The sequence below is a fragment of the Rhea pennata genome, chromosome 3 (assembly GCF_028389875.1).
Source record: "Rhea pennata isolate bPtePen1 chromosome 3, bPtePen1.pri, whole genome shotgun sequence".
In the NCBI taxonomy this organism is placed as follows: Eukaryota; Metazoa; Chordata; class Aves; order Rheiformes; family Rheidae; genus Rhea; species Rhea pennata.
In genome coordinates this window covers 54,182,199-54,205,431 of record NC_084665.1, presented here as the reverse complement: position 1 = coordinate 54,205,431, position 23,233 = coordinate 54,182,199, and the positions used below count along the sequence as shown (strand labels likewise).

The window sequence follows — 23,233 nt, the reverse complement described above, 5'->3', positions numbered from 1 at the left end:
TTCTCCTGCGGGGGCGTCATCCTGTGAGTTGGGAGGTGTGAAAATCGCCCTGTTCAAGTTGCCTCTGTTCAGGACTTCTAGTCTGTGCAACTGCCCTGTTTTGGGGGGAGGGGAAAGAAAAAATGGTTTGGAAGGATCATAACTTTATAGCCTTCTTTTTACTGAGGATGGCACTAAGTGCTATTAAGTTACTTAAAAGTGAGCTAAGTAAGCCTTAGAAACAAGAACTGCTATGTGGAAATCATATTGTTCTTCATGTTTTTTTTCCTGTTTCTCTTCTGAATTTTCTCAGGAATCTAGATCGGTAAATATATTTTGCAGGTCCTCATTGCTTCTGCTTTGAGCCAGTGTTACTCTGTAGTACTCACAGAAATATTCTGACTCGATCAACAAGATACTGGACAATGCTGGACAAGCAGCCCAGCGAAGGAAGCATGGAGGATATAGTTTAGATCACTAGTACTTTATAAGAAAAAGGGGACGAGGAAATAGATTTGCTTCAAGGTTAGCGCGTGTGGGTGGCAGAAAAAGTTTTTTTTTTTTTTTTTTTTTTTAAAGGTGACCTTACTAATTGTGAAATTGAGACATAAAAGAGAAGCTTACCTCTTCTAGAAGGAATTTAATTTTTTTTTTAAGCTCTCCTAAGTGACATAGTCTTCAAGCAGTTTCTATTTTGAAAATAGTGTTCAGTTCTGTCAAGGTATTTGTCCTGGTTTCCTTGAATGATTTTTTTTTAACTAGAGGAATGTTTGGCAGTGCCCATCAGAAACATCTAGTTTTGCTTTGAACGAGAGTTAATTAAACTGGTTTCCCTTTGTTAATGGCAAATGAAAAGTAAGTTGTGGAATAGATGAGGTAGCCTGTGGTTTTCCTTTTAAGTTGAGCCTACATCAAAAACCTGTACTTGCTATTCTGCCACAGTGGTAAAACTACTTTGCAGAACTGTTGCCTGGTAATCTAGAATGTGTAAAGAAAAATGCAAGAACTTGTGGTTTGACAGTTTTGAAGACTCCATGAAGATTTGCAGTGAAGTGTCATACGAGACACAGCGTAAAAAGCGAGGAATGATGTAGTTGGGTGACTTGAACATTTACACCACTGACTGTTTCATCCAGAAGCTGTAACATGGGTCTTCAGGATAAACTTCTGACCAGTTTATTTTGGATTGTCTTAAGACAAGATTTTTGACTTATATAATAAGAATGTGAGAACTGTTTTCTTGTGCCCTGGCTTTTGTGGGGCCTAAAAGGACTCATGCAACTGCAGTGGCCTCTCAATATCTGATGTGTGAGTGTCAAAAGCTGGACAAGGAGGGAAAAGGTTAGTGGTCAGACTAGGTACTGGTGATCTCTTTGAAGAACAGTAAAGTGATGCTAGAGATTTCCTTTTCTGAAACTTGGTCAAATGTCACGGCTAGTAGTGACTGGTTTTGTCATGCTTTTTACGTGGTTACTTTTAAAGCAGACTGTACTGTCAGGTAGCCTATAATTATAATTTTGTTTCTTCTGTGTAGAGCTTCAAGTCTCTAGGATTACTGCAATAGGAACACCAGGAAAATAGTACAGGGGATTTAGTTGGATATGTGAAGTTAATAGTCAGTCCCATCTTTTTCCTCATTCTTCTATCTTCACCTTGCATCACTTATGTGACAGCAGAGGAGAACCAAGCTCTTAATTATCCTTATATAGAATAAATTGGGCTCAGAACGAATTCTATGAATTATTCTTTAAATTTGTTACCTTTCTAAAAAACAAACAAAAAAAAAACCTCACTGACTGTTTGGACAAAACTTCAATTTAACATCAGGGAAGTTCCTGTAAAACTTTCCCTGCATTTTTTTTAGAGAAGAAGAAAATTTTTTTTGAGTGTCACAGCAGAGCAGTAAACACAAAATACTGTCTTGTCCTGGATGAAATGTTACTTGATGACAGGTAATGTTTTTTGCCTTCTGTGCAAGTATGAGTGCATGACTTCTATAACTTAATTTTCTGAATGAAAGGAAAAGTCCTTAGAACTGCTATACACTGCAGGATTGCTACTATGCTGAATTGCTAATTATCTGACTACTTTAATGTGTCATTTCTAAATGATGCAACTCTTGCAATTAACTGCACATACAGTTCATTCAAATACTTTTTTTTTTAAGCATTTATCATGGAACTAATACTTGGCTGTCTTAATTCACTGAAGCCTTGGGTTTAGTGTTCAGCTCAGCCTTGGTGAAGAACTATGGGCTGAGTGCAGAGAAATGACCTTTAGTTGAACTAACTTAGCCCAATAAAGTGCTTTGTCAGCTCTTAAGTAGGAGAGTCATAAATAACAAATTATTGGGCTTTTTTGCGTATGTGTATGGCTGTTTCACATGCTTTGGAAGAATTCATTATGATGATTTAGAAACTCTTCCTCAGTATATGAACTTCCTATAGCTCTTACATACTTGAACTTCAAATTGCTATCCCTTTTCTTGCACACTTGTTGCATGATATGGTGGATGCAATTTAGTGTTCACCATGAAAGACAAAGTGCCTACAAGGAGGAAGTTAAACTGCTTGTGGTAGAGTTTTAAGGTTATTACACATAAGAAAACTTCCCTGGAGACACAGACTGTGTGATGGTTAGAAAAAGTGACAGGTAAACTGGAGCAGAACTAAGCGTGAGTAGGGATGTGTTAACAAGACGTTAACAAGACTGTATTTCCTTCAGTTCTTCAAACACAACTACAGCTTTGTATTTTCTGCTGTTCAGTCTCTCATTTTCCCTGTGGAGAACTTGCTGTTGTATGGAAACGTTTTTTTTTTTGCTATGTGTATTTGTAGTAGTGTATCTAATAGTTCTAGTGAAAAGTGATACACCTAAGCTTCTATTTTCAAATTTGAAATGGTCACTGTGGAAATTGTTTCCCTGTGATCATGCTGGTTGAAGCTGCTTATAAAGAGCTTCAGATATTAGTCTTATCTCCTGCAATGTTTTTGCAGCTGAGGAGTTGCAAAGCGCAAAATCATGTGCAAGCACTCTGGTGTGGACACATAATCACACATGGATTGGCTTTCCAATCCTTTGGTTGTTTGTTGCTCTTGTCCTGTGCTGAGCAGTCTATGTAATACCTCTTTGAACAAAATGATTGTTTGATGCATTCCCTAGAGAGCAAATGAGTGTCTCTCTCTAACTGTTCTTTATAGCTGTTGCAGCAGGATTTACTCTTCTTTCCAGCAGTCAACTCTTAGACAAAAGACTAAGAACCAGCGAACTGAGCATGGGTTCTCAGAAAGCCACTCAGTTTTTCTTGTGTGTCATTGCATTTGAGGCGGGTAACTAGTATTCAAACCTCAAAATGGCTCATGGCTCTAGCTTAAGGAACCACATGCTAGGACAGCTTCTGCCCTTCCACAAGCCATTTGATTTCAGTGACTGAGCTGAAGATTACCTTTCTTCAGAAGGTAATTCAGGCTCTCTATCCCTTTTCTACAATACTTTTTTTTCTGACTTGCTGCTTTGCTGTGTTGGAAAATGCAGAGCACTTTTCTGATCTTACGCTTGCCAAAAAAAGTGTTGTTCTTTTTTTTTTCATGCTGTAGTTTGCCTCTAAAAAACAAAACTAGGTATCTGGGAGGCCTGGCCTGCAAGTGTGTTTATTCCAAATAACTTGTTTGGATATTGCTTACACAGTCACTTCCAGCAGTAGCCTGGATTGGTGCTGCCTTGAACATGGGATCCTCCCTGCCTTCTGCTGCCTCCTCTGTGTGGCCAGTCACTGTGAGCTAGACCAGGGAACTGGCCTAACTCAATCCCTCCTCTCTACATGCATGCACATACACCTGTTTGAGTTAATTTTGAGCCACAGCAATTCTGGGATCCAGCTTGTCTTATAAGCAGAGGCCAGCAAAGAGGAGGAGGAAAAGGAGAGAAGGTGTCTCAAAACAGTTTCTCAAATTCAGACCTCTAACTGTGGAATGATCTATAGTTTGTTTTAGCTAGAAACAGATGTCACCGTCATGTCAGCGAAAACCGTTATTTGACTGTTTAAATCAAGTGAGGCACTGATAAGCCATGCTTGATTCTAGCTCCAGAACTGCACCAGAAGTGGCAATTTGGCTGGTGTGATATCAGGTAGTAATTTTATTGAATCCTCTGGGTAGATGGGGCGTTAGCAGCACTCATTAGTGCTACTCTCACTTGGTATTGCCACAGGATAAGCATGCTTTGGTACTTGAGTCTGTGCAGCCACAAAAGAGTGCCTTGCTTATGCAGCTGCTTTCAGTGGTGGCCTGGATTGGTGCTGCGCTACAGGGGTGGTGTCTTCCCTGCCCTGTGTGCCCTGAGGGAACTGGGCAACCTGGTGTAGTAGCACTGAAGTCTTTTTGATCTCTTCCTTACAGTGGAGTACAAACCTAATTCATATCCTGTTTGCAGATTGCATTTTAGAAGTGGCTGCCATGAGTGTTTTTCCTTCTTGGATTGCACTTGCTAATTTTTTTTCTAACTGCAGTCAAAGGAAGGCAGGGAAGTTTATTCTCCTCCCCCTCCCCCCCCCCCATGTCTGCTGAGCTATCTCGCTTTGTATAGCAACTCCCTAAACTCGCTCAATAGGAGTGAATCTGGGATAGCTTAAGCCCTTCAAATAAGACTTTTGCTGGCTGTGTAACTTTGGCAGGACTAGGTAGAAGGATGATTATATGAAGAATAATCATTGGTAGAAGGTGGCTGCTGAACAGCTGAAAGAAGCTTGTTCAAGTGGCTGAGCTGCAGTCAGGAGATGTGATTGCAAACAGATTGTTTCCATTACTGGATGCGGTGGAGAGATCAGTTTGTGTTTTACTGGAAAGTAGAGCACGTGCCACAGGGCTGCGACTTGAAATTATTCCTGGGCACTGATTTGTTGCTGGCAGCTTTGTTTGTGAAAGAAATAATTTTTGCTTTTGCTTTCCTGTGGAAGTAAAGTGTGTTTTGCATCTCTTAATTTAGAGCAACTGCTCAGACTACATCCAGCCTGCTGTCATGCTTCAGTGTGCTTTGTCAGTGCTATGGATAAATGCTTTCCATGCATCTACCTGCCCATTAAAAATAATCAGTCTATTGAACTACTTCTTTAAAAGTAGTATCACTCTGAACCCCCTAGTGACATTAAATTTTTCATTTTGTAGGCTTAATCTTCTGTGGTTTTTTTTCCTTCACTGAAGGTGTGATTTGGAACATGAGTTATCATTGGCAGTTCTTAATTCCTGCTTGTGGATTGTTCTGAAAAATTCCTCACACTTTTCCCTCTGCCCTTTCACAGAGGCATAGACAGCAAGGCTTGTCGTAGTGACTGTTTAGCTTCTGTACACGTGCATTCTCATCTTGTTTCACTGTTACTTCTGCCACATGGGTAAACTGACTTAAAGATGCTGATTTCATCTGTTTCATGATAAAATTGAATGGAGAAAGCAAAACACTTCATCACTAACAGAAACAATTTTGTTGTATGAAGGGCTTAGATTCTCATTCAATTTACAGGCTAATGTTAATTTTCAGATTCTCTGAAAGAGTAGTGAAAACACTCTAGCTTGAGCAGAAGGTTTAATACCTTGCTATTACATAAGCTACCTTTTTTTGTTTTCTAAAACTAGTCAAAATGGAGTGCTTGAGCCTTGTGGGAACTTCTCAGCAAAACGCTAACTTTCAAGGGCTTCATGTTGGAGAAATCCTATTCTAATAGGAATGTATTTTTTTCTGGGGGGGGGGAATGGCATTAATCTAAATCCTTTACTATTTTCAGAGCCCTTGAAGGTGTAGTCGGGTTCTTCTAACTTTTTTTTGTCTTTTGTCTTTTTTGTCTTGTCCAATTTCCTTCCTGTCCTTAACTCTTATTCTGTCCTGCATCATCTTCCTCCATAAGGATTGTCTTTATCCACTTAAGTGCAAGATACTGGCTCAGAGAACCAATTAGTACAATTGTTAAATATTAGTTCTACATACTTACGTCCAGGAATGAGACACAAAATCCTTGTATATGATCTTGCTGATGAAAAAAAAATGATACTTTAATTAGTATTTTAGGTATGAATCAGTACCTGGTAAATTACTTGCTTTTTGAGCCTTATTGTGGTAGGGCATGACGATGTTTTTCTGTTTGCACAGATCTTGTATTTGTCCCCAGCTTCTTCCAAGCACTAGCAGAATGAAACTAATAGGGCTGCTGTAATATAGAGAAGCCAAGAACTCCCTAGTCATAATTAAATGGGGAACTGTAGTCTCTTACTGCTGGCTCCTTGTGCTGAGATGGGATGGATTTTGAAGTTCTTGGAAGATTCAAAACCTAATCAGGAGTAGAATAAAGTAGCTGAACTGCTGTTGCTCCTTGCTCGTCTGAGAGTTAGACTTTGGGGAGTGGAGCAGGAATAGGCTTTTCTGGCAGGATCTGGGGCCTGATAATGTCAAACACTGAAGCACACACAAGCTAGAGATTAAGGCACAGGGACTGGATAGTCTCTTGAGCAAACCTTAGGTGTGAGGGTTCTGGTCTACTTCTAACCTCCTGGTGGCTGAAAGAGGGGAGCTGAGCTTCCTTGCAGGGCTTAGCTCTTAATTCTGTTAGGATCTGTAAATTAGGGCAAATGCTTCTGTGGGTCTGATAGATGTATTAAACCCTAGCTGAGTTGCCAGTATTGAGACACTCAATAGGTCATTGTGCTGCCCTCAGTTTTCTGATGTATGATGAGTCTTCATTAAATCCTACTGGATTCATTAAATCCCCCACCTAAGAAGGAATGGGAACTGGGGAATCTCTTGCAAAAAGCAGCGGTCCAGAGGATGCCAAATATTGCCAGAAGAAAAGTACTTCTGAGCCAAGCTGACTGAATGTATAGTGAATTACACCTTTAACAGAGCTTGAACCAGAGCATCATGCCATTAATCTAACTTGCATAAAGAGCTTCTAACCCCAAACTACTTAATTTGGTTAACTAGTTAAACCACTCAGTAACCTGGATGTTACTGAGTGGTGCCATGTCATATCACAAATTACATCTGTGCACTGCACAGTCTGTGCTTGCTGTGAGGGGAAACTATTCCTTATTTAATCTCTGAACTACAGATTTGAATTTGTTGAATAATATTTTTTGATTTTGTTACTCTGATTTTCTCCCTCACTGTGTTTAAGCAGAGCTTTGTTTCTTAATCAGGTTTTACCAGCTGACTTTGATGTAGCTGTAGTTAACTAGTAATACCTTTCATTGAATCTCTCCTTCATCTTTCTGCTTGCTTGTTTTCCAGCTTCTAACATAACTCTTCAACACTTGTCCTTTCAATATCAATGTGTGTAAATGCTTAAAAGTGCAGCTATGGCCTAATAAGCATTACTTACACGTTCCACTCCGAATACTCCAGGAACCTCAAAAAAAAATTTTTTTTTTTAGTGTGAAGCTTAATGGGTCTACTGCTGTACTCCACTTAGATGTGTGATTGTTTTAGACTATTATTGGATATTGCTAAAATGCATTACTGTGCAGTCTACAAATGATGTTTGAAAAATATATTAGGTTCTCATTACAGGTGGTAAGCCTTTTATATTTCCATTTGGAGTAGCTTTCCAAGAGGTTTGAGAGGGAAGAATGGATTACTGGATGTTAAAAAGAAGGGGGGGGAAAGAGACCAATATGTGCTTCTGCTTAGGTGATTAAGTCTGTTTTGTTCTTAGCCTGGACTCTGCAACGACTATTTCTGGTGTATGCTGGTCTAGAACACAAATATGAAGATCAACTTAGTGGCTGTTTGCTCTAACTTAGTTAACTCAAGGATGGGTCTGTAGGAGATGGTAATTCAACCAGTATAGATACAAACTGATAGGCTTTTTCTTTTTTTCTTTTTTCCTTTTTTTTTTTTTTTTTTTTTTTTTTTCCAGTTACACATGGGAAGCAATCGATCCAGACAACCAAGTGTTCTATAAAATAAACCTCTGTTATGGTGTACAAGAGTGTGGAGGATCAAGTGCAGTCTGTGCATATGACATCAATAGGAAGACCTATCTGTCAGTCGGTAAGTAAACAATTGACTTTCCTGATAAGGACTTCAGAATCATGTTAATGGAGAGTGTCTCATAGCAAAGATTTTCAGAAAATAGTTGTATTAGCAAAGCATTTTTTCTTCTCAAAGCAGGTTAAAACTAACAATTCTAGATTTGGGAAAGCATGATCTGAATTCAAATCTCTTCATAGGACAGTGAAATCTTTCTTCTGGACTAGCTAATAGTAATCTAGTGTTAAACTACACAGGACATTCCAAGTAGAAGTAAATGTATCTACCTGTGGCAGGATACATACTGTGCATAGGCTTGCTTGAAACCTGATACCAAACATAGGGTGAAGGTTGGATTATACCTCTAAAATATACCACAGCCTAGCCTGATGTTGCATTGGCCTTTCCTCATGCTACTTGCTATAATGCAATCTCAGAGCACTGCTAAGCTTCTGGGATGATCTTAAAGCTCTTACAGAAAGGTGTTTATATGTAGTCTTCCATTTTCAGCTACATTCTTCAAATCTGATGACTGCTTCAGTAGTTCTAAGATGTCACTGGTGTCTTGAAGAGTGACTTCCTATCTCCCTACGTTTCTCCTTTAACTGTAGAGACACTTTGGTTTCAGACTGTGTTCAATCAGTATTTTTCAAAACAAACTACTAAAAATGTTGCAACATGGACTTAAAATCACTGGGTGCATGGAAAAAAGTGCATCTTAGTTCATAGCTATTTTTCTTTGTAATGTAGTGTATATTTTGCATGCTGATACTGCCATATTTCTAGACACATGCTTGCATTTGGTTTCATCAATCGGCAGCAGCTCTTGCTCTGAACACTACTTGTGTACTTATTTGCATGAGTGATTGCTGCTTTCAAGGTTGCCTCAATACTTCAGCTGATGAAACAATAGTATATAAATACTGATAAGTCAACTATCAAAAAATCTCTTTATGTGCAACTTCTAACAGAATAAATGGAGAGCTTTCTGAAGCAGAGTATTTCTTTTTCAGACTACTAGTTAGTACCTGCAGGTCTGAAGTCTTAATTTAGCTCTTTTCCAGTCCACTTTGTTGACATACAGTTCTTAGGAGAGGTTCAGTCTTCAGTAAAAGCTTTTGAACTTGAACTACTGGAAGATGGTGAGGAGGAGAAGATGAGATTCTCAGCTGTATGCAGATACATAGCAGTTAGCCTCCCTTCTCCCTACCTTTCTCCTTTAACTATAGAGATACGTTGGTTTTGGGCTGTGGTCAATCAGCACTTTTCAAAACACTTAGCTACTAAAAATGTTGCAACATAGACTTAAAATCAGTAGGTGCATGGAAAAAAAGGTGTACATTAGTTCATGGCTGTTTGTCTAAGTTCCAGAGTTTTCTGGAATGACAGATTAGCTGCATTTAAATTCAAATTGCAGTGGCAAATACCTGCATCTTCTATTTTGAACAGCGTGACATCTAACTAGACCACTTGACACTGTTAATATGATTCATTCCCAAAATGTGCAACAATATTTTTTTTCCCCAATAGGAATCTTAATTCTTTATAGAATTGAAGCTTCAGTTGTACATGGATCACAAAACAAAGCATTATCCAAACAGCTGTTTTAATGAGTTCTGTTCAGTGGAACGGAAATGTGGCTGACTGAATGCTTGAAGAAGCCTATTCTCCCAAGGGAAGCCTGAGACCTAGAGGCTTGTGTGGGAGGAGTTTCTCTTTCCTTGTATAAAGAAGAATGGAGAACAAAGCTGGGTTACGATTATAGTGTCAAATATTTCACTATATGCAAACCTTGTGTCTTACTGCCTAACCACTTCTGGGTGGAATAGGATTAGGCAACAATCAAACCGCTTGGTTTTGCAGAGTATATTTGAACTGACTGAAGGTTTATGCTGCAAATCCTGTTCAGGTATGTTTAACTACCCTGCAATAAATCATAAAAATCAAGGCAATGCAGTTTGATTTGCATTCCCTCATATTGGTTAAAAAACATAATACAAACTTTTTGTTCATGGTTAGTCCCAGAATTTAGTGGCAACAGCCATGTTTCACCATACTGCTTCTAGCTGTATTGAAACTTTACACTGAGTTAAGAGACCATGTTAATTGATTAGTAAGCTTCTTGCTTTTGGAAAAAAAAAGATTATTGTGAATGAGAAAAGAATCTCTTTAATCCAGGTCTAGTTGAGTGTGGATTCCTAGTGTAGATTTCAGTTGCTTAAGGCAGTTAAGCCACATACCTGACTTAAAGCAATATAACTAGTATGTAGTTACTTGTATTCCAAAAATGAGTGACTGAGTGCAGCTGAAGGGCTTTGATTTAGGGAAAGGGAGGAACAAAATGTGAACTGAGAAGCTTTTCAAAGCTTAAGATTGCGTCAGATATGGACTTAATCAGATCTTTCTGAAAGACTAAAAGTTTTCAGTGCAAATATATTTGCTTTTGAGTATTAAGTATGCAAGGGAACAGCTATACATTGGTTCCATTTATTGCTCCCCAACTTTGGAGAAGAGGGCCATGCGGTCTCTGATTGTAATCAGACTGTGTCCGAGGGGAGCCATGCAGTTAACATCAAATGTCACACTGACCTACGGTTAATGTTGGTGTTGAGATCCAAAAAGACCTTTTCCAGAGAAAACTCTTCTGCTTTATTGCTTGACCTTAGAAGCTTGCAAAGTATAGGTGGAATGCTGAGTTCTTGAACTTCAGAGAGCATGGAAATATCATACTTAGTTAACTTCTTGTGACACCTAGTGACTAGTATTCTGTGTTGGACTAGTGAGAAGCTGAAGTACTACTATAACTGTTAACCTGAATGGTGAAACATATGCTTTGTCCAACCACAACAGAAAGACTGGCTCTGAAGGGACTGTTACCACTTAAACTCTCCTTTCTTTTGGAAAACTGATAGGATGTCTTCCATGATTGCCTTTCTTCTTCCAAGCTACTGAAAAGATGAAAGTATAAACAAGTAGATAGGTATTGTAGACAGTGCCTTTCATCATGATTTAGTATAACTGCTTAAAACAAGGTATCTGAAACTAACTAGTGTGAACTGTGCTAGCTAATTTGCAGTGTCTTCCTTTATGAAAGAAAAATATCTCTATATAGTCATGAAGAAACTTGACTGCTCTTTGAAGAGGGAGCTGAATGTTCTGCTGAATGTTGTTCCAGAACTGGTGCTCTAGAAGAAAGCTCATGAAAAGCAGATAGTTGACAAAGTGTAAGGAGATGGTTTGTGGCACTTACTGTGGGCAGGGATGGGAAGGGTAATGTGCCACTAAAGAAAATCTTTCTAAAATTTTTTAGCAAGTTCCTAAACTAGCTTTAAGCATGCAGGGAGGAGGTGAACATGCATATTGGCCCAGAATAAACAATTTACTAATTTTTTTTTTTGAATGTCACTTTGGGGATATTTGAATCGCTTCACAAAGCTTTTAGAGGAATGTAAAAGATTTTCAGAGTTAAGAGGAAACTAGTGTTTACATAGGTCTTCTAACTTAAGTCCTCAGATAGCTTAGCAGGGAGCTTATGGCAGCACTGAGTCTTAAAACTGTATGCTCTTAAAAATTGTGAGGGTTTTTTAAAATCAGATGCAGGTATTGTTACTATATACAGCCCTTCACTAAAGGATTACATTGTTTTTGTTTGACAGCTTCTCTCCCTTCTGATCTTAGCAAAGACGACACGTTGCTAGCAGCTTCCAAGTAATGATGTGATCAGTAGAAATCTTGCTACCTGGGAGCTAGTTTGTAGCTGTTATATTTGGAGAGAGATGCACAACATCTGTCAGTATCAGTGCTGGAAAAATTAAAATCTGAAGATAGCCCTTTTGATAAGGGGAGTGCTTTGGAAGCACAACCTTGTCTGGAGGCTGAGACTGATCCGTACCCTCGGTATTGTTGCTTCACTCATCCTGACTGCTCTGCAGGTAGCACAAGTCCTTAGCATTAGTGTGTGGGCACTTGGTCTCCCCTGCCTTTCTCTGGGACTGAGTCAATTCTAACCTTACTTTGTGAAGATGGATGATTATTAAATAATGTGTAATACTTGTTGCCCTCATGTATAGGGATATTGTGAATGGGTGCCTAGGCATCACCCTCTTGAAAGGGCTTCCTGTAACAAAGTTAGCATGAGCATCTGCAGCATGAAAAAAGATTCCCTAAGCTGCTGAGGGAATGACTGTAGTGTGGGTTAGCTAGCCAGTTTCCATTCTGACTGCCACCATTTCATTTCTACCTGTTAGTTAGGTAGCTATGGTAGCTTTCTCTCTGTTACAGTTCAACACAGCCAATGATTTTAGGTGACTAGCACAGATGCTGCTTGTCCCAGTTCCTTTGCAGGACTGGATTGAAAAATGCTGCTGGGGAAGCTGATGGAAAGATGCTGAACGACATGCTTTACTAAGAAAAGTACTGGCAGCCGTGTCAGTGCCTGGAATGGTGGTGCTGCTGGAGAATATTGCCATGGTATTTTTGAGGTTCTTGCATCTCCTTCCTGCCTAGTTCACTTACTTGTGCTCCTTTTGTTTTCAAGATTGTTGCTTGGGTGTGATGTAGTTTTCATTGCCTCGGGTAAAGAGCTAACAGGTTGGACAAAGTTCCAGCTAGTGTGCTCTTGAGGCAAAGCAACATTAGACAGATGTGTTCTGAAGTGATTGCACATTTGACTTTATCTCTAGTGTTGACATGAACAAAAAGGAAAGGAGAAATCAGGTCAATAATGGCATTTTATAGCATTCTTGGTAGTTCAGCCCAAACTCCTGTCAGCATTCAAATCCACCTAGCAAAAACAGGGCACAGTTAGCATGCTGGATCTAAAAGGACTTGATGCTTAATGCTGATTAACATAGGTTTGAATAGTAATATTTTGGTGGCTTGAACCAGTGCTCACCATGACTTGGAATGTGCTCCCCCTTTCCCTCTTGCGGTGCTGTGGAGCAGAGGGCCACACAACATTTTAGTGCTGACCCTGGCCTTTCTTTGTGTAGCACAAGCTGTCTGAAAGGGATGAGATCTGCAGGCACTGAGAGACGTGCCCGGCAATACTGGCATTTTGACTATCTGCAGGTTAACGCAGTACGTGCCCCAGGCACTTCTGGACTCTTTGTTAAGTAGGCTGTCTCTCATATTGGGGTGGGCTTAAATGACAGTGTATAAACAGCATAAAAGTTGAACAGCTGATGGTTAGAAAATGGTGGGAGGAGGGAGTGACTTGTGGAACTTGTAACTAATTGGTAACAGTTTTCTGCTGAGAAATCCTTTAGTCCTAGTTCTTAGGGCAGTGACTTGTTCATAGTTGTGCCTGCTGTCAGACTTCCTAAGTGTTTGCTAAACAGCTTTGAGAAAGTTAGAACAGACCTTTGATTAGCGATACTGAACGCTTTTAACTTGGCTCTGGGGTTCCAGAATCACAAGCTGCAAGGACAGTTTTCAGTCTTGCTCTGTTCAAGAACTGTCTTGTACTAGACTGGCATGTCTTGTGCTATTCAGTACCTGAACTTAATGCCTTTGTTTAGCATCTCTGAAAGTATTATATTATGATACCTTTTTATTTATTTATTTATTTATTTTTACTAAACCCTAGGTGACTTAGGTTTCAAAAAAACTTCTAAAACTCTTCTGGAATTCAATACTACACGTAACTGCTTGCAGCAAGGCATTCAGCACCAAATTCAAAGCAACATTAACTTCCTGTGTGGAAAGACATTGGTAAGTCTAAATCTCTTGTTCTTATCTTCAGTGAAAACAGCATGCACTTCTTTTCAGAGAGACTTATTGTCCTACTGGATATACTAATTGCAAAGCTTCATAACTTAAGGAAGAGTCAGTTATGCTTTAGTACTTAGTTAAAATCACAGTCAATTATGGCTTTCAAAATGTAGTCAAGGTAGAAAATAGTTACAAATCTGCAGCTTAATTCTGGTCGGATGCTCTTCTGGTTCTTCAGCTTTTTATAGAAATTACACTGATATTTTAAGTGTAGTATGGAGAAATGAGTTGGTTTTGTACTGAGCATTTGAACAATGAAAGCTATTGTTTAAGTGCTGGCTGGTGCCAAACTCTGGACCTAGAATGGCTGTTTAATGGAACAGTATTGAAGAACATGACTACCTCTGTTAGTACGCTTTAGATTTTTGTCTTTGTGAAGCTGAAGTGATTGCACATTTATCTGGTCTTCCAGGGAGTAATCATTTGTGGGTATCTTCCTAAAATATAAACTGAAGCTCCTGAAAGGTTCATAGGGTATATATAATTTACTTGTACCTCCATATGCTTTGGAAGATGCACCTTCCAAACATTTAACTGATACCACAGCTCGATATTCTGTACAGACAGCAATCAGTTTGTCTGTTGTGTATCTTAAGTGATCAATACTTGATTAGTGCTGCTTTTGGCACCGATAACATTATTATACGCCCTCTTCTGGAAATCTGATTCAAACACAAAATACCAGTGTGAGGGAGAGATTTAAATGCTTCCTATAGCTGTTTCAGCAAATGACTTGTTTTAAATAAATTAAAAATTCTTGCTCAACTCTAGCTGTAACACAAGGTCATAACCATTTTTAAACTTCTTTTGGTTAGCATAGTTTTAAAACACCTATCCATGTGACCTAGCAGAATGATTTTGCAGTAGTGTCTGGAACAACTTGGTTACCACGCTTCTGTAGTTGGACAGAATGGAGGAGGGAATAGATCTAAATAGGTTAATGTACTTCTAGCTAGGGTGGTGGTGACAGTGGAAAATCTGATTGTCTTTCTCTAAGCAGATACATTCAGTTGAGTATCTAGCCCTAAACTATGGTAAAATACCTGTCTTAATAGATACAAATGAGTGCTAATTTAATGTTAGCATTTCTTGCCTATAAAAATAAGTACTTTACAGTTAACCATTCTGTATTGGAGAAGTGATTGCTAGTTAGGAAATAAGTAATCAGTCTAGTTTGTAGAATAAAAGATGAGGAATTGGTAAACCATGCATTGACTTGCTGTTAAACTATTTATATGCTTTTGTGTCAATGCTTTCCTTCCTAGCAACTAGACATGGCTGGTGCTCCTGCCAGTATCACTTGGAACAATGAGTGCTTCTAAAGGATGCGGTACAATTACTGCATATTAGGACTGGAGCATGTTAATTTGAGAGCTTGCATAGTGAAAAGTATTTGCAGCCTGCATATTCCTGAGTTTACCAATGGAGTTATTAGAAAGTAACAAACTTGCTCTTGATAACAGGGACTATTAAGAAACTGTACGCGCTTTCTCTGTGACATTTGGGACTGTTTCATTTTTTTTCTTAATCTTTTGAGTGAACTTGCTGTCAATAGATGTAAAATAAAACTGAAGTATGTTCTTCAAATACTGACTTTTTTCCCCTCCCTTTAAATAGGGTACTCCTGAATTTGTAACGGCAACAGAGTGTGTGCACTATTTTGAATGGAGGACCTTTGTTGCTTGTAAGAAAGACTTGTTTAAACCTGTGAAAGAGGTAATCTATATACTGTATATGCTAAGTTACTTTTCATACATGTAGCAATTTTATTCTAAACCCCCTTGCTGCCAAACAAACCTCAACAACTGATACAGGCCTAACTTCTTGATAGATATACAAAACATTTGTATGAACTTGCTGAAGCTGAGAATCTTAAGCAACTCTTTAAAGCACTTTTATGGTGTGTATGGTTATTCATAGTTAAAATCTTGTAAGAAGCTGGAGGAGAACATATTAACTTTAGGTGCCTCACTTTAGCCAGCATATTTAACCTTTCTTCTTTAAGTCTTCTCAAATACTTCAGCTTGCAGAAGTAAAAGCCTTTTCCAAGTATTTGGTTTTATATATGCCTGCTTGTAGCTTCTCCATACTTACATAGCATGAATTGCATGTAACTTTTTTGTTTTAGGTGCCTTGCTACGTGTTTGATGAAGATTTGAAGAAACATGACTTGAATCCTCTGATCAAAACTTCAGGACACTATTTGGTGGATGATTCTGATGATGATTCCTTGTTTATAAACATCTGCAGGGACTTAGGTGTGAACACCTGCTTGTATTGTTTGTTAGTGTATAAATTTCTGGTAGAATGGATGTTTTCTTGTGCCTCACTTGAGCTTGTCACACCAAAAACCTGTGTTCTAGGGCTTTCACTATTGTTTCAAGCTACTTCAGATGCTTAAAAAAATGCTTTCTGTGGACCCAAGTCTTACTCCAGCTGCTAGGCTGTTTAGATATATTCTTCTGGATGGACAAGGGCTGTTGGAGAAGTTGCTTTAAACTGAATTGAGTGGAAGAGCTTAGCTTGTCTTGTTGCCACTGCTTGCTTGATGTGCTATAAGACTAAGTGTTGTTAGCACTTTTTGTGCTTTGAACTTAATATAGCCTATAGAGAGCTATAGGCTGTAGTCCAGGTTGTTTCTTAGTTGCATGTGAATGTCCTGAGACATACCTAAAAGTGTTTAGGTGCTTGGGTGAGTAATGGTGCATATCCATGTCTTTCCAGTCAGTGTAAGAAATCGAAATAGCAAAATTGCTCATTTGAAATTCATTGGAAAGGCTAGTCAGCTGTTACTTGCACTGCTTTTTTTTCTGCTATATAGTTAAATGGGTATTTTTAATCTGTCACTGACAGCTTTGTTTTGCATGATAAAATAAGATAGTTTATGAGGAATCATTTCAATGTTGTGAAAAAACTTGCTTAGAGCACTTCCAGAAGGTGTTAGAGCTGTATGCACCCAAATGTTATACTACCAGCTGGAAACTAGCTTCAGGTACTTCTGTTAGGAAAGGATGAACTTACAACCCCAAGCGGGGCAACAAATACTTCCTCTCTTAGATAAAATACTTTCAATGTTGTCTTTCTAGTTTCACTTTATAATATAACTCAAAGATATTTTTAGAAAAGGGTAAAACAATGGAAAGCAAGTCCATGAATAAAACAGCAAAATACTTCATATAGAATAGGACTTAGAAACTAAATGTTGTTTTTCTATGTTCTATAACAGGAAGTTCAAGTGGAGAGACAGGAACCTGCCCTGCTGGCAGTGCGGCTTGCTTGTTACATGAAGGTCATGCTTATGACGTTGGTCGTCCTCAGGAACAACTGAAACTTCATAACAAAGACAGGTACTTAGTTTTTCTGGTTCTTCTATGAACACTTCTCAGTTGTCTGGACCAGATAAAGCAGTTAACTTCTAGATGATTCATCTGTTACCATCAGTATAATTTCAGTATTGTAGGGTTGGCAGGAATAGTTTCTTCAAACACCAACAGAGTGGAAGTTTGGGGCATCCTGTTGTTCTGCCATAACTTTCTCCTTCACTGTGAGATTGCTGTTTATAGAATTTTACAATTCTCAGAAACTAGGGCTGATTGATGTTTTCTGCCTTTGAGCAGAAGATTAAGTTCTGACTCCATCTGCCTGCCATCTGAGACCCTGAAGGAAAAATTTGCTTGCTTGACTGGGTTTACTCACTGCATTTGGCTCATTCTGCTTCCCAGGAGTACTTTAAGTTTGAGAATAGGTCCACATGTTGCCCTTCTGTATCTTTGCATCAACTATTTAATTTAACAAAGACTATTTAATTTAACAAACAAGCAGTGCAAGGCTGGCTATTCCTGGTGCTGTGGAACTGGTAAAAATTGTTCCCTTGATGCTGCCTGTCTTACTGAAAATGTAGCATGGAAAAAAGTATCCCATATGTGCTTCAGGGGACTTCGCAATCAAAATAATGATCTTGCCGATCATAAGATCATATAAGCCTGCTTATCATATCTGTAGGGGTCACTAATAACCTGTTGACTTTTATAGTACCTTTTTTTTTTTTTTTTTTCCAGATGCTAGTTGAAGAAAATGAGTAGAATAAGCTAAGTTAACAATGGAGGTCAAAGGTTTTGGCTTTTCAGTGATAGAGTTGAAAAATAGATATTTTTTTCAGTTTACAAATAAAACTTGTTATAGTCCTGTACGGTTCCCCCCTCAGCATGAAACAAATGGCTGAAGGGTTCTATACTAAAGTAAAAGGTTAAATATGAGGAAACATAATCTCTTCTCATAAGAAATTCTTCTCATAATTCTCATATCAAAGTGCAAATAATACTCTAAGAAGTGCCCAGCCCTAGGCTATCTTGTCTCTGTTAGGATTACTTGAGCAGAATGAATTGTATGCAATGAACCAGATTAGGCTCATCTGGGAAGGGAGCAAAATGTTTGTATTGAAGTCCTAAGGTATAGAGAGGCCAGCCAGTTAGAGGTGTGACTAACCTGAAGCAAGACTGACAATCTGTTAGATTCAGCAGAACAATAATACTTGGAAAAGCTTCACTGTGGTCTCCTTGGTTTCATGTCCAAGTCATCTTGCCATATCTTGGCACATAGTTAACTTGTTTCATTCTCCTACTGTTGCCTTGCCTGTTTCATCCTGGTTGCCTTACTCCTGTCAATTGGTTAATGATGTTTTCCTGCTGTCAATTCTGGGAGCAGGATGGAAAGAGACTATAAATATGAACGTGGTAAATTTTAGGAAATGTGATAGTCTTGCAGATTTTTGAAGTAGCAAGCACTAGTTCACCACATCTGCTCTCCAGCAATCTGAAAATAAAGCTAGAATGTTTTTGCAACTGTCAGCCAAGCTCCCACTACTGTTAAGGCGTTGAGTATTATCTTGAATGGGAAGCAAGAGGCTGCTCTAATAAGTCATTTTACTGCAACTTCCTTAACCTCTGTGTTGGTTAATCATGGGGATAAAGACATCCTTAAAAGTAACTTTCAGAATGGAGGTTATAGTGTATTCTATCTGGGTAGCTAATAAAGGGCAAATATCCCTCAAAGAGTATTTCCTTTTCTACCATGGATATTGTCTAATATATTTCTGGTTTGTCATTTTCTGTTTTTAGACTGGTACTCAGTTATGAGAGAATATATAGTGATGAAGAGAGGCCAGACTTCTGCCTAGGCCATAACCCAGCAGTAACCATCACTCTTGTTTGCCCATCAAAGAGGGGAGAAGAGGTAACTTTACTTTTAAAAGATTGGTCTTTAATTTCTGTGTATATTATCTTTTCTGAGGGGTGAAGGGAACAGTCAAGTTCTTCTGTCTTGCAGCTTCTTAATATAAAATACACTTCAGAAACAGGTTTCTAAAGCTTAGGATTTAAGAACTTGATAAAAATATTCTTCTGAGGTGTTTCTCTTGTTTTGGTAAACTTGGTTGTCCTTTTCTAGATTTGAAATTTTCTCCTGAGAGTAGACAGGATTTAGGACAATGTGCTCATCAGCAAGTCAAGATCTTTGCTGAGGATTAACTTTTTCAGCATCAGTCAGACTGAGCATGCTTAAAATGTTGTCTGCAACTTGTTTATTGTAAATCTGGCTTTCCTTGGGGAAAAAGCTAGTAAGTATCGTTGCTTGGCAAATATCTGTCACTTACTAAGCAGGCTCATGAACTCCTTTTACCTTAAAGTAAAATCTGTCACGTTAAGCCAGAGAGCAGTCTTTGCTGAGCATTGTTTTAGCTTAGCTGCAGTGTTTGGTTTTTTTCTGGCATGATGCCAAGTAATCTGGAGAACACAGCGCTCTTTAAATGTGACTGGAATGAATATTTCTAATACCGTGCCGTTTCACATTTGGATGGTTTTGCTTACAGGCTAGTGAAGGAGGAACTCTTCTCTGCTAGCTTTAGTCTTTGTCCCACGTCTGACCTAGACAGCTATTCATGCTTTATTCTTACCACTTCAGAAACAGATCATAGGCCTTTATCTATTGTTAATTTATAGTACTTCGCTATAGCTACATATATATAATGTGTGGTTATATTAATATTACTTGTCTCTAACTTCTGATGTCTCCCTGTGTGCCTGCCTGCTTTTTTAGTAGGTGGTGGAAAAACAGACCTGTGAAACAAAGTGAGTTCCTAAATTTCACTCTGAATTCAGGGAAAAAACTAGACTACCATAGTGCGATATTTCTGAATCTCTTGAAAGAATGGAAGACATCTGACAGGTGTTGACTAAGGAATTTTCAAGTGTGTCTTGGTCCTGATTTAGACTGAGGGAATCCAAAGTTACTGAAATGTCCATTGTACAGGAAGCTTACTTGCTGTTAGAGAATACTTGGTCTCTATTCCCTTGTTTGGACTCACATGAAAGGCAAATACCCTTCAAGCTGTGCTCAGTGATTTGGGCTCCAGTGTTCTCTAGTTTAGCTCACGTGTTAAGGAAAAGCACTTCTTCTGGTAGTCCTCTGGTAATGCTTGTTAGTCTATCTCTGTGTAGACTTCCAGTTGCTTGCCTCATACTTCATTATTACTAAGAGGTGGTTTATGCTCTTCTCAACCTAGTTCTGAGAAGCCAGAGACAATGTTTGCAGATCCTAAGCGATTTACAGGCGATCATTACTGACTCTAACTGAATGTGGCAGTTCTGCTTTAAAGATTCTATTTCATATAGAAGTTGCTATGCTTATTAGCAATTTTAATTCTATTTACTTCCATATCAGAGTGCAGGTCCCAAACTCACAGCAAAAACAAACTGCCGATACGAAATTGAGTGGGTTACTGAGTATGCCTGTCACAGAGATTATCTGGAGAGTAGGAGCTGTCTTTTGACTAATGAGCAACATGATATCTCCATTGACTTGAGACCACTTACTCAACCTTCAGGTAAACTTACTATTTTTCTTTTGAATGGTGTGTTACTAGCTAGATTCTCAGCTCTGTTTGAGGACTGGAAAAATATATGTGCAGATATGTGGGTCTTACCTGACCGGTAGCTTTTTAACTTTTATTTTTTTTTTCTTGCATCTGTTTTGTGTTTTTGAACACTTTCTCATTCAGGTTATGTCATGCCGTATTTAGCCAAAGATGATAATGAGGAGTATTACTATTACTTGAATATATGTGGGAAAACTGCTGCGGGTAACTGCAGGGACAGCACAGGATATGTTTCATCTTGCCAAGTAAAACTTTCAAGTAACCAGCAAAAAGTGGCAGGAAGATTTGAAAATCAAACCCTAAGGTATGTGTTTAAAAAAAAAAAAAAATCCAGGCTCTTTAACCGTACTTAGGTATCTAAATGATGATATTTCCTAGTCTGCTGCCTTTATGTAAGCAATATATGATACAAAATGGAAGTGGTTTTACTCTGCATTGTGTAGAAAAACTTTAACAGTGTACCAGGATAGCGTTAGTAAACAAAGGAGCAAAGGGAGTTGATAACAACCACTCAAGACAAGGAAGAAATTTTCACTGACTTCAGTGTCAGAGTTGCAGATTGTGTTGTACTGTCCCCTGCCTTCCTTGAATTGAGGCAACGGGGCCTCAGGATTAGATATTTTAGAAGTTCTATCCTCAGCTGGAGGAGGGCACTTAGTGTTGTCACAAGAGTGTGCAGTAATTGTATCCAAGACTTAAGAGGTCCAAAACTTCATGGTTTTAATAATTTGAAGATTCCAAGTGGCATTTTGGGACACTGCAATTTCAAAGCAGATAGTTCTCACAAGTCTATCACAAACATGGTCTGTCTTTCTGTCTATGAGTCTGTGAACAGTCTTCCAGGGAGTATGATTTCTTCCAGCTCCAAAAATAGAATGCAATAAGCTCAAAGGAAGAGATCTTCCACCAAAGCTGGAAGAGCTATAGAACACTGTTGAAACAGTGTACAAACTAGTGAGAAGAAAATCTGCGGATGTGAATCTTTTTTGCAGATAAAATGTCAGTATTAATGCTGATTCTTTAATAATCAAGAATATGGCTTCTGTAACATGGAGAACATTGCATGATTGTGTTTGATCCCATTTTTCTATCTATAACTGACTTTTTATTCAGATATTCTGATGGGGATCTCACTTTAATTTATCCAAATGGGGATGCATGTAGTTCTGGCTTTCAGAGGATGACCGTCATAAACTTTGAATGCAGTGAAACAGCAGGTGAGTGTAACAAGCTGACTATGCTCAGGGTTTGATTCCTGTGCTTGCTTTTTATTAGACTAATAGACTTTGTGTTCAAAGGAATGCATGCTTTGAGCCATGGTTAACACAAACTTTTTTTGAGTAAGCACTAATTTTGATAGCTGGCAAGATTGTGTACTACCTGTTGTGTAGTAATCCTATTCTAAATCTATATGCTGATTTATAAACTAATCCTGAACCATGAAAGGACCTGTTTTCTTAGTCTACAGTAAAGATTCGGGACTTAGTTTGCTTTCTTGTTTGCTTATTGCCAGTTCTCAACACCACTTTTCCCTCCTCTTCCCCCCACTTCCCGTATTGGAAGCCTAACATCTGTGTTTATCTTCACTGTTAAGGTAATGATGGTAAAGGGTCTCCAGTGTTTACTGGCGAGGTGGACTGCACCTATTTTTTCACTTGGGATACAAAATACGCGTGTGTTAAAGAGAAAGAAGATCTCCTTTGCAGAGTTGATGATGGGAGAAAACATTATGACTTATCACCTCTGATACGCAGTTCAGGTATGGTAGTATAAACTTTGCTACTTCTGTCCTGAATTTGCGTGCATCTCCATGGTTGTGCAATTCTCCTTAGTTGAACACTAGTCAGCTTTTGCTTTTCTTTGGTGTTCCAAGTGTGGCATTCAATTCCTTTTTCCCCAAAAGTGAGTGCCTTTTGAAAGCAGCGGTGTTCATGACTACGTTAGCTGTTGTCATCTTTAGCTGTTCTAAATGTGTGAGGGGGTGTGGGGTTTTTTAATGTGATAAAAGGTGTTTTGGAGTGGAAGGCTGGAATGATTAAGCAAGACGACTTGTTCTTAATGACTTTCTCTACTTCAGAGTTAGCCCAGAACTGGGAAGCAGTGGACAGTAGCCTTTCAGAGATAGGAAGGAAGCATTATTACATCAATGTCTGCCATAAAGTGCTGAAGAAAGGAAGAGCTTCCAGCTGCCCAAATGATACTGCTGTTTGTGCTGTGGGTGAGTCTCATACTTTTTCTCTCAAAGCTTGGCGCTGCCTCTGTAAATGGAATGCTGCTGCCCTTGAATAACTGAAGGCACTCAGGAAATAATAGTTATGAGCATATTTCCCCTATGCTCACAGACAGCCCAGAAGAAATGATGTAAGTAAGTAGCCTTTTCTAAACTAAAAAAATGTTATTACACTCTGCTCCTGGCTTTGTTGCATAGTTTGAGAGGTTAAAAACAAACTTAGAAGAATATGCTTTCTTTTGACTTTCAGTTGGCTAGGTCATATTATCTTAGTGTAAATTTCACTTCTTTCCAGTGAAACAAAAGTG

General features: G+C 38.7%; 1 protein-coding gene across 2 annotated transcripts in view; it reads left to right on the top strand.

Annotated features, from left to right (window-relative positions):
* The first annotated feature begins 1,902 nt into the window (after positions 1–1,902).
* IGF2R (insulin like growth factor 2 receptor) overlaps positions 1,903–23,233 on the top strand; it is a 58,192-nt gene continuing 36,861 nt past the window's right edge. For both annotated transcript variants that reach the window (XM_062572322.1, XM_062572321.1), the window contains exons 1-12: positions 1,903–1,931; positions 7,880–8,013; positions 13,580–13,704; positions 15,382–15,480; positions 15,893–16,022; positions 16,991–17,111; positions 18,882–18,996; positions 20,482–20,644; positions 20,819–20,999; positions 21,809–21,912; positions 22,290–22,454; positions 22,773–22,913. In XM_062572322.1, coding sequence (XP_062428306.1) covers positions 1,915–1,931; positions 7,880–8,013; positions 13,580–13,704; positions 15,382–15,480; positions 15,893–16,022; positions 16,991–17,111; positions 18,882–18,996; positions 20,482–20,644; positions 20,819–20,999; positions 21,809–21,912; positions 22,290–22,454; positions 22,773–22,913 — 1,495 coding nt within the window. In that variant the 5' untranslated portion in view covers positions 1,903–1,914. The remainder of the gene's footprint in view (positions 1,932–7,879; positions 8,014–13,579; positions 13,705–15,381; positions 15,481–15,892; positions 16,023–16,990; positions 17,112–18,881; positions 18,997–20,481; positions 20,645–20,818; positions 21,000–21,808; positions 21,913–22,289; positions 22,455–22,772; positions 22,914–23,233) is intronic.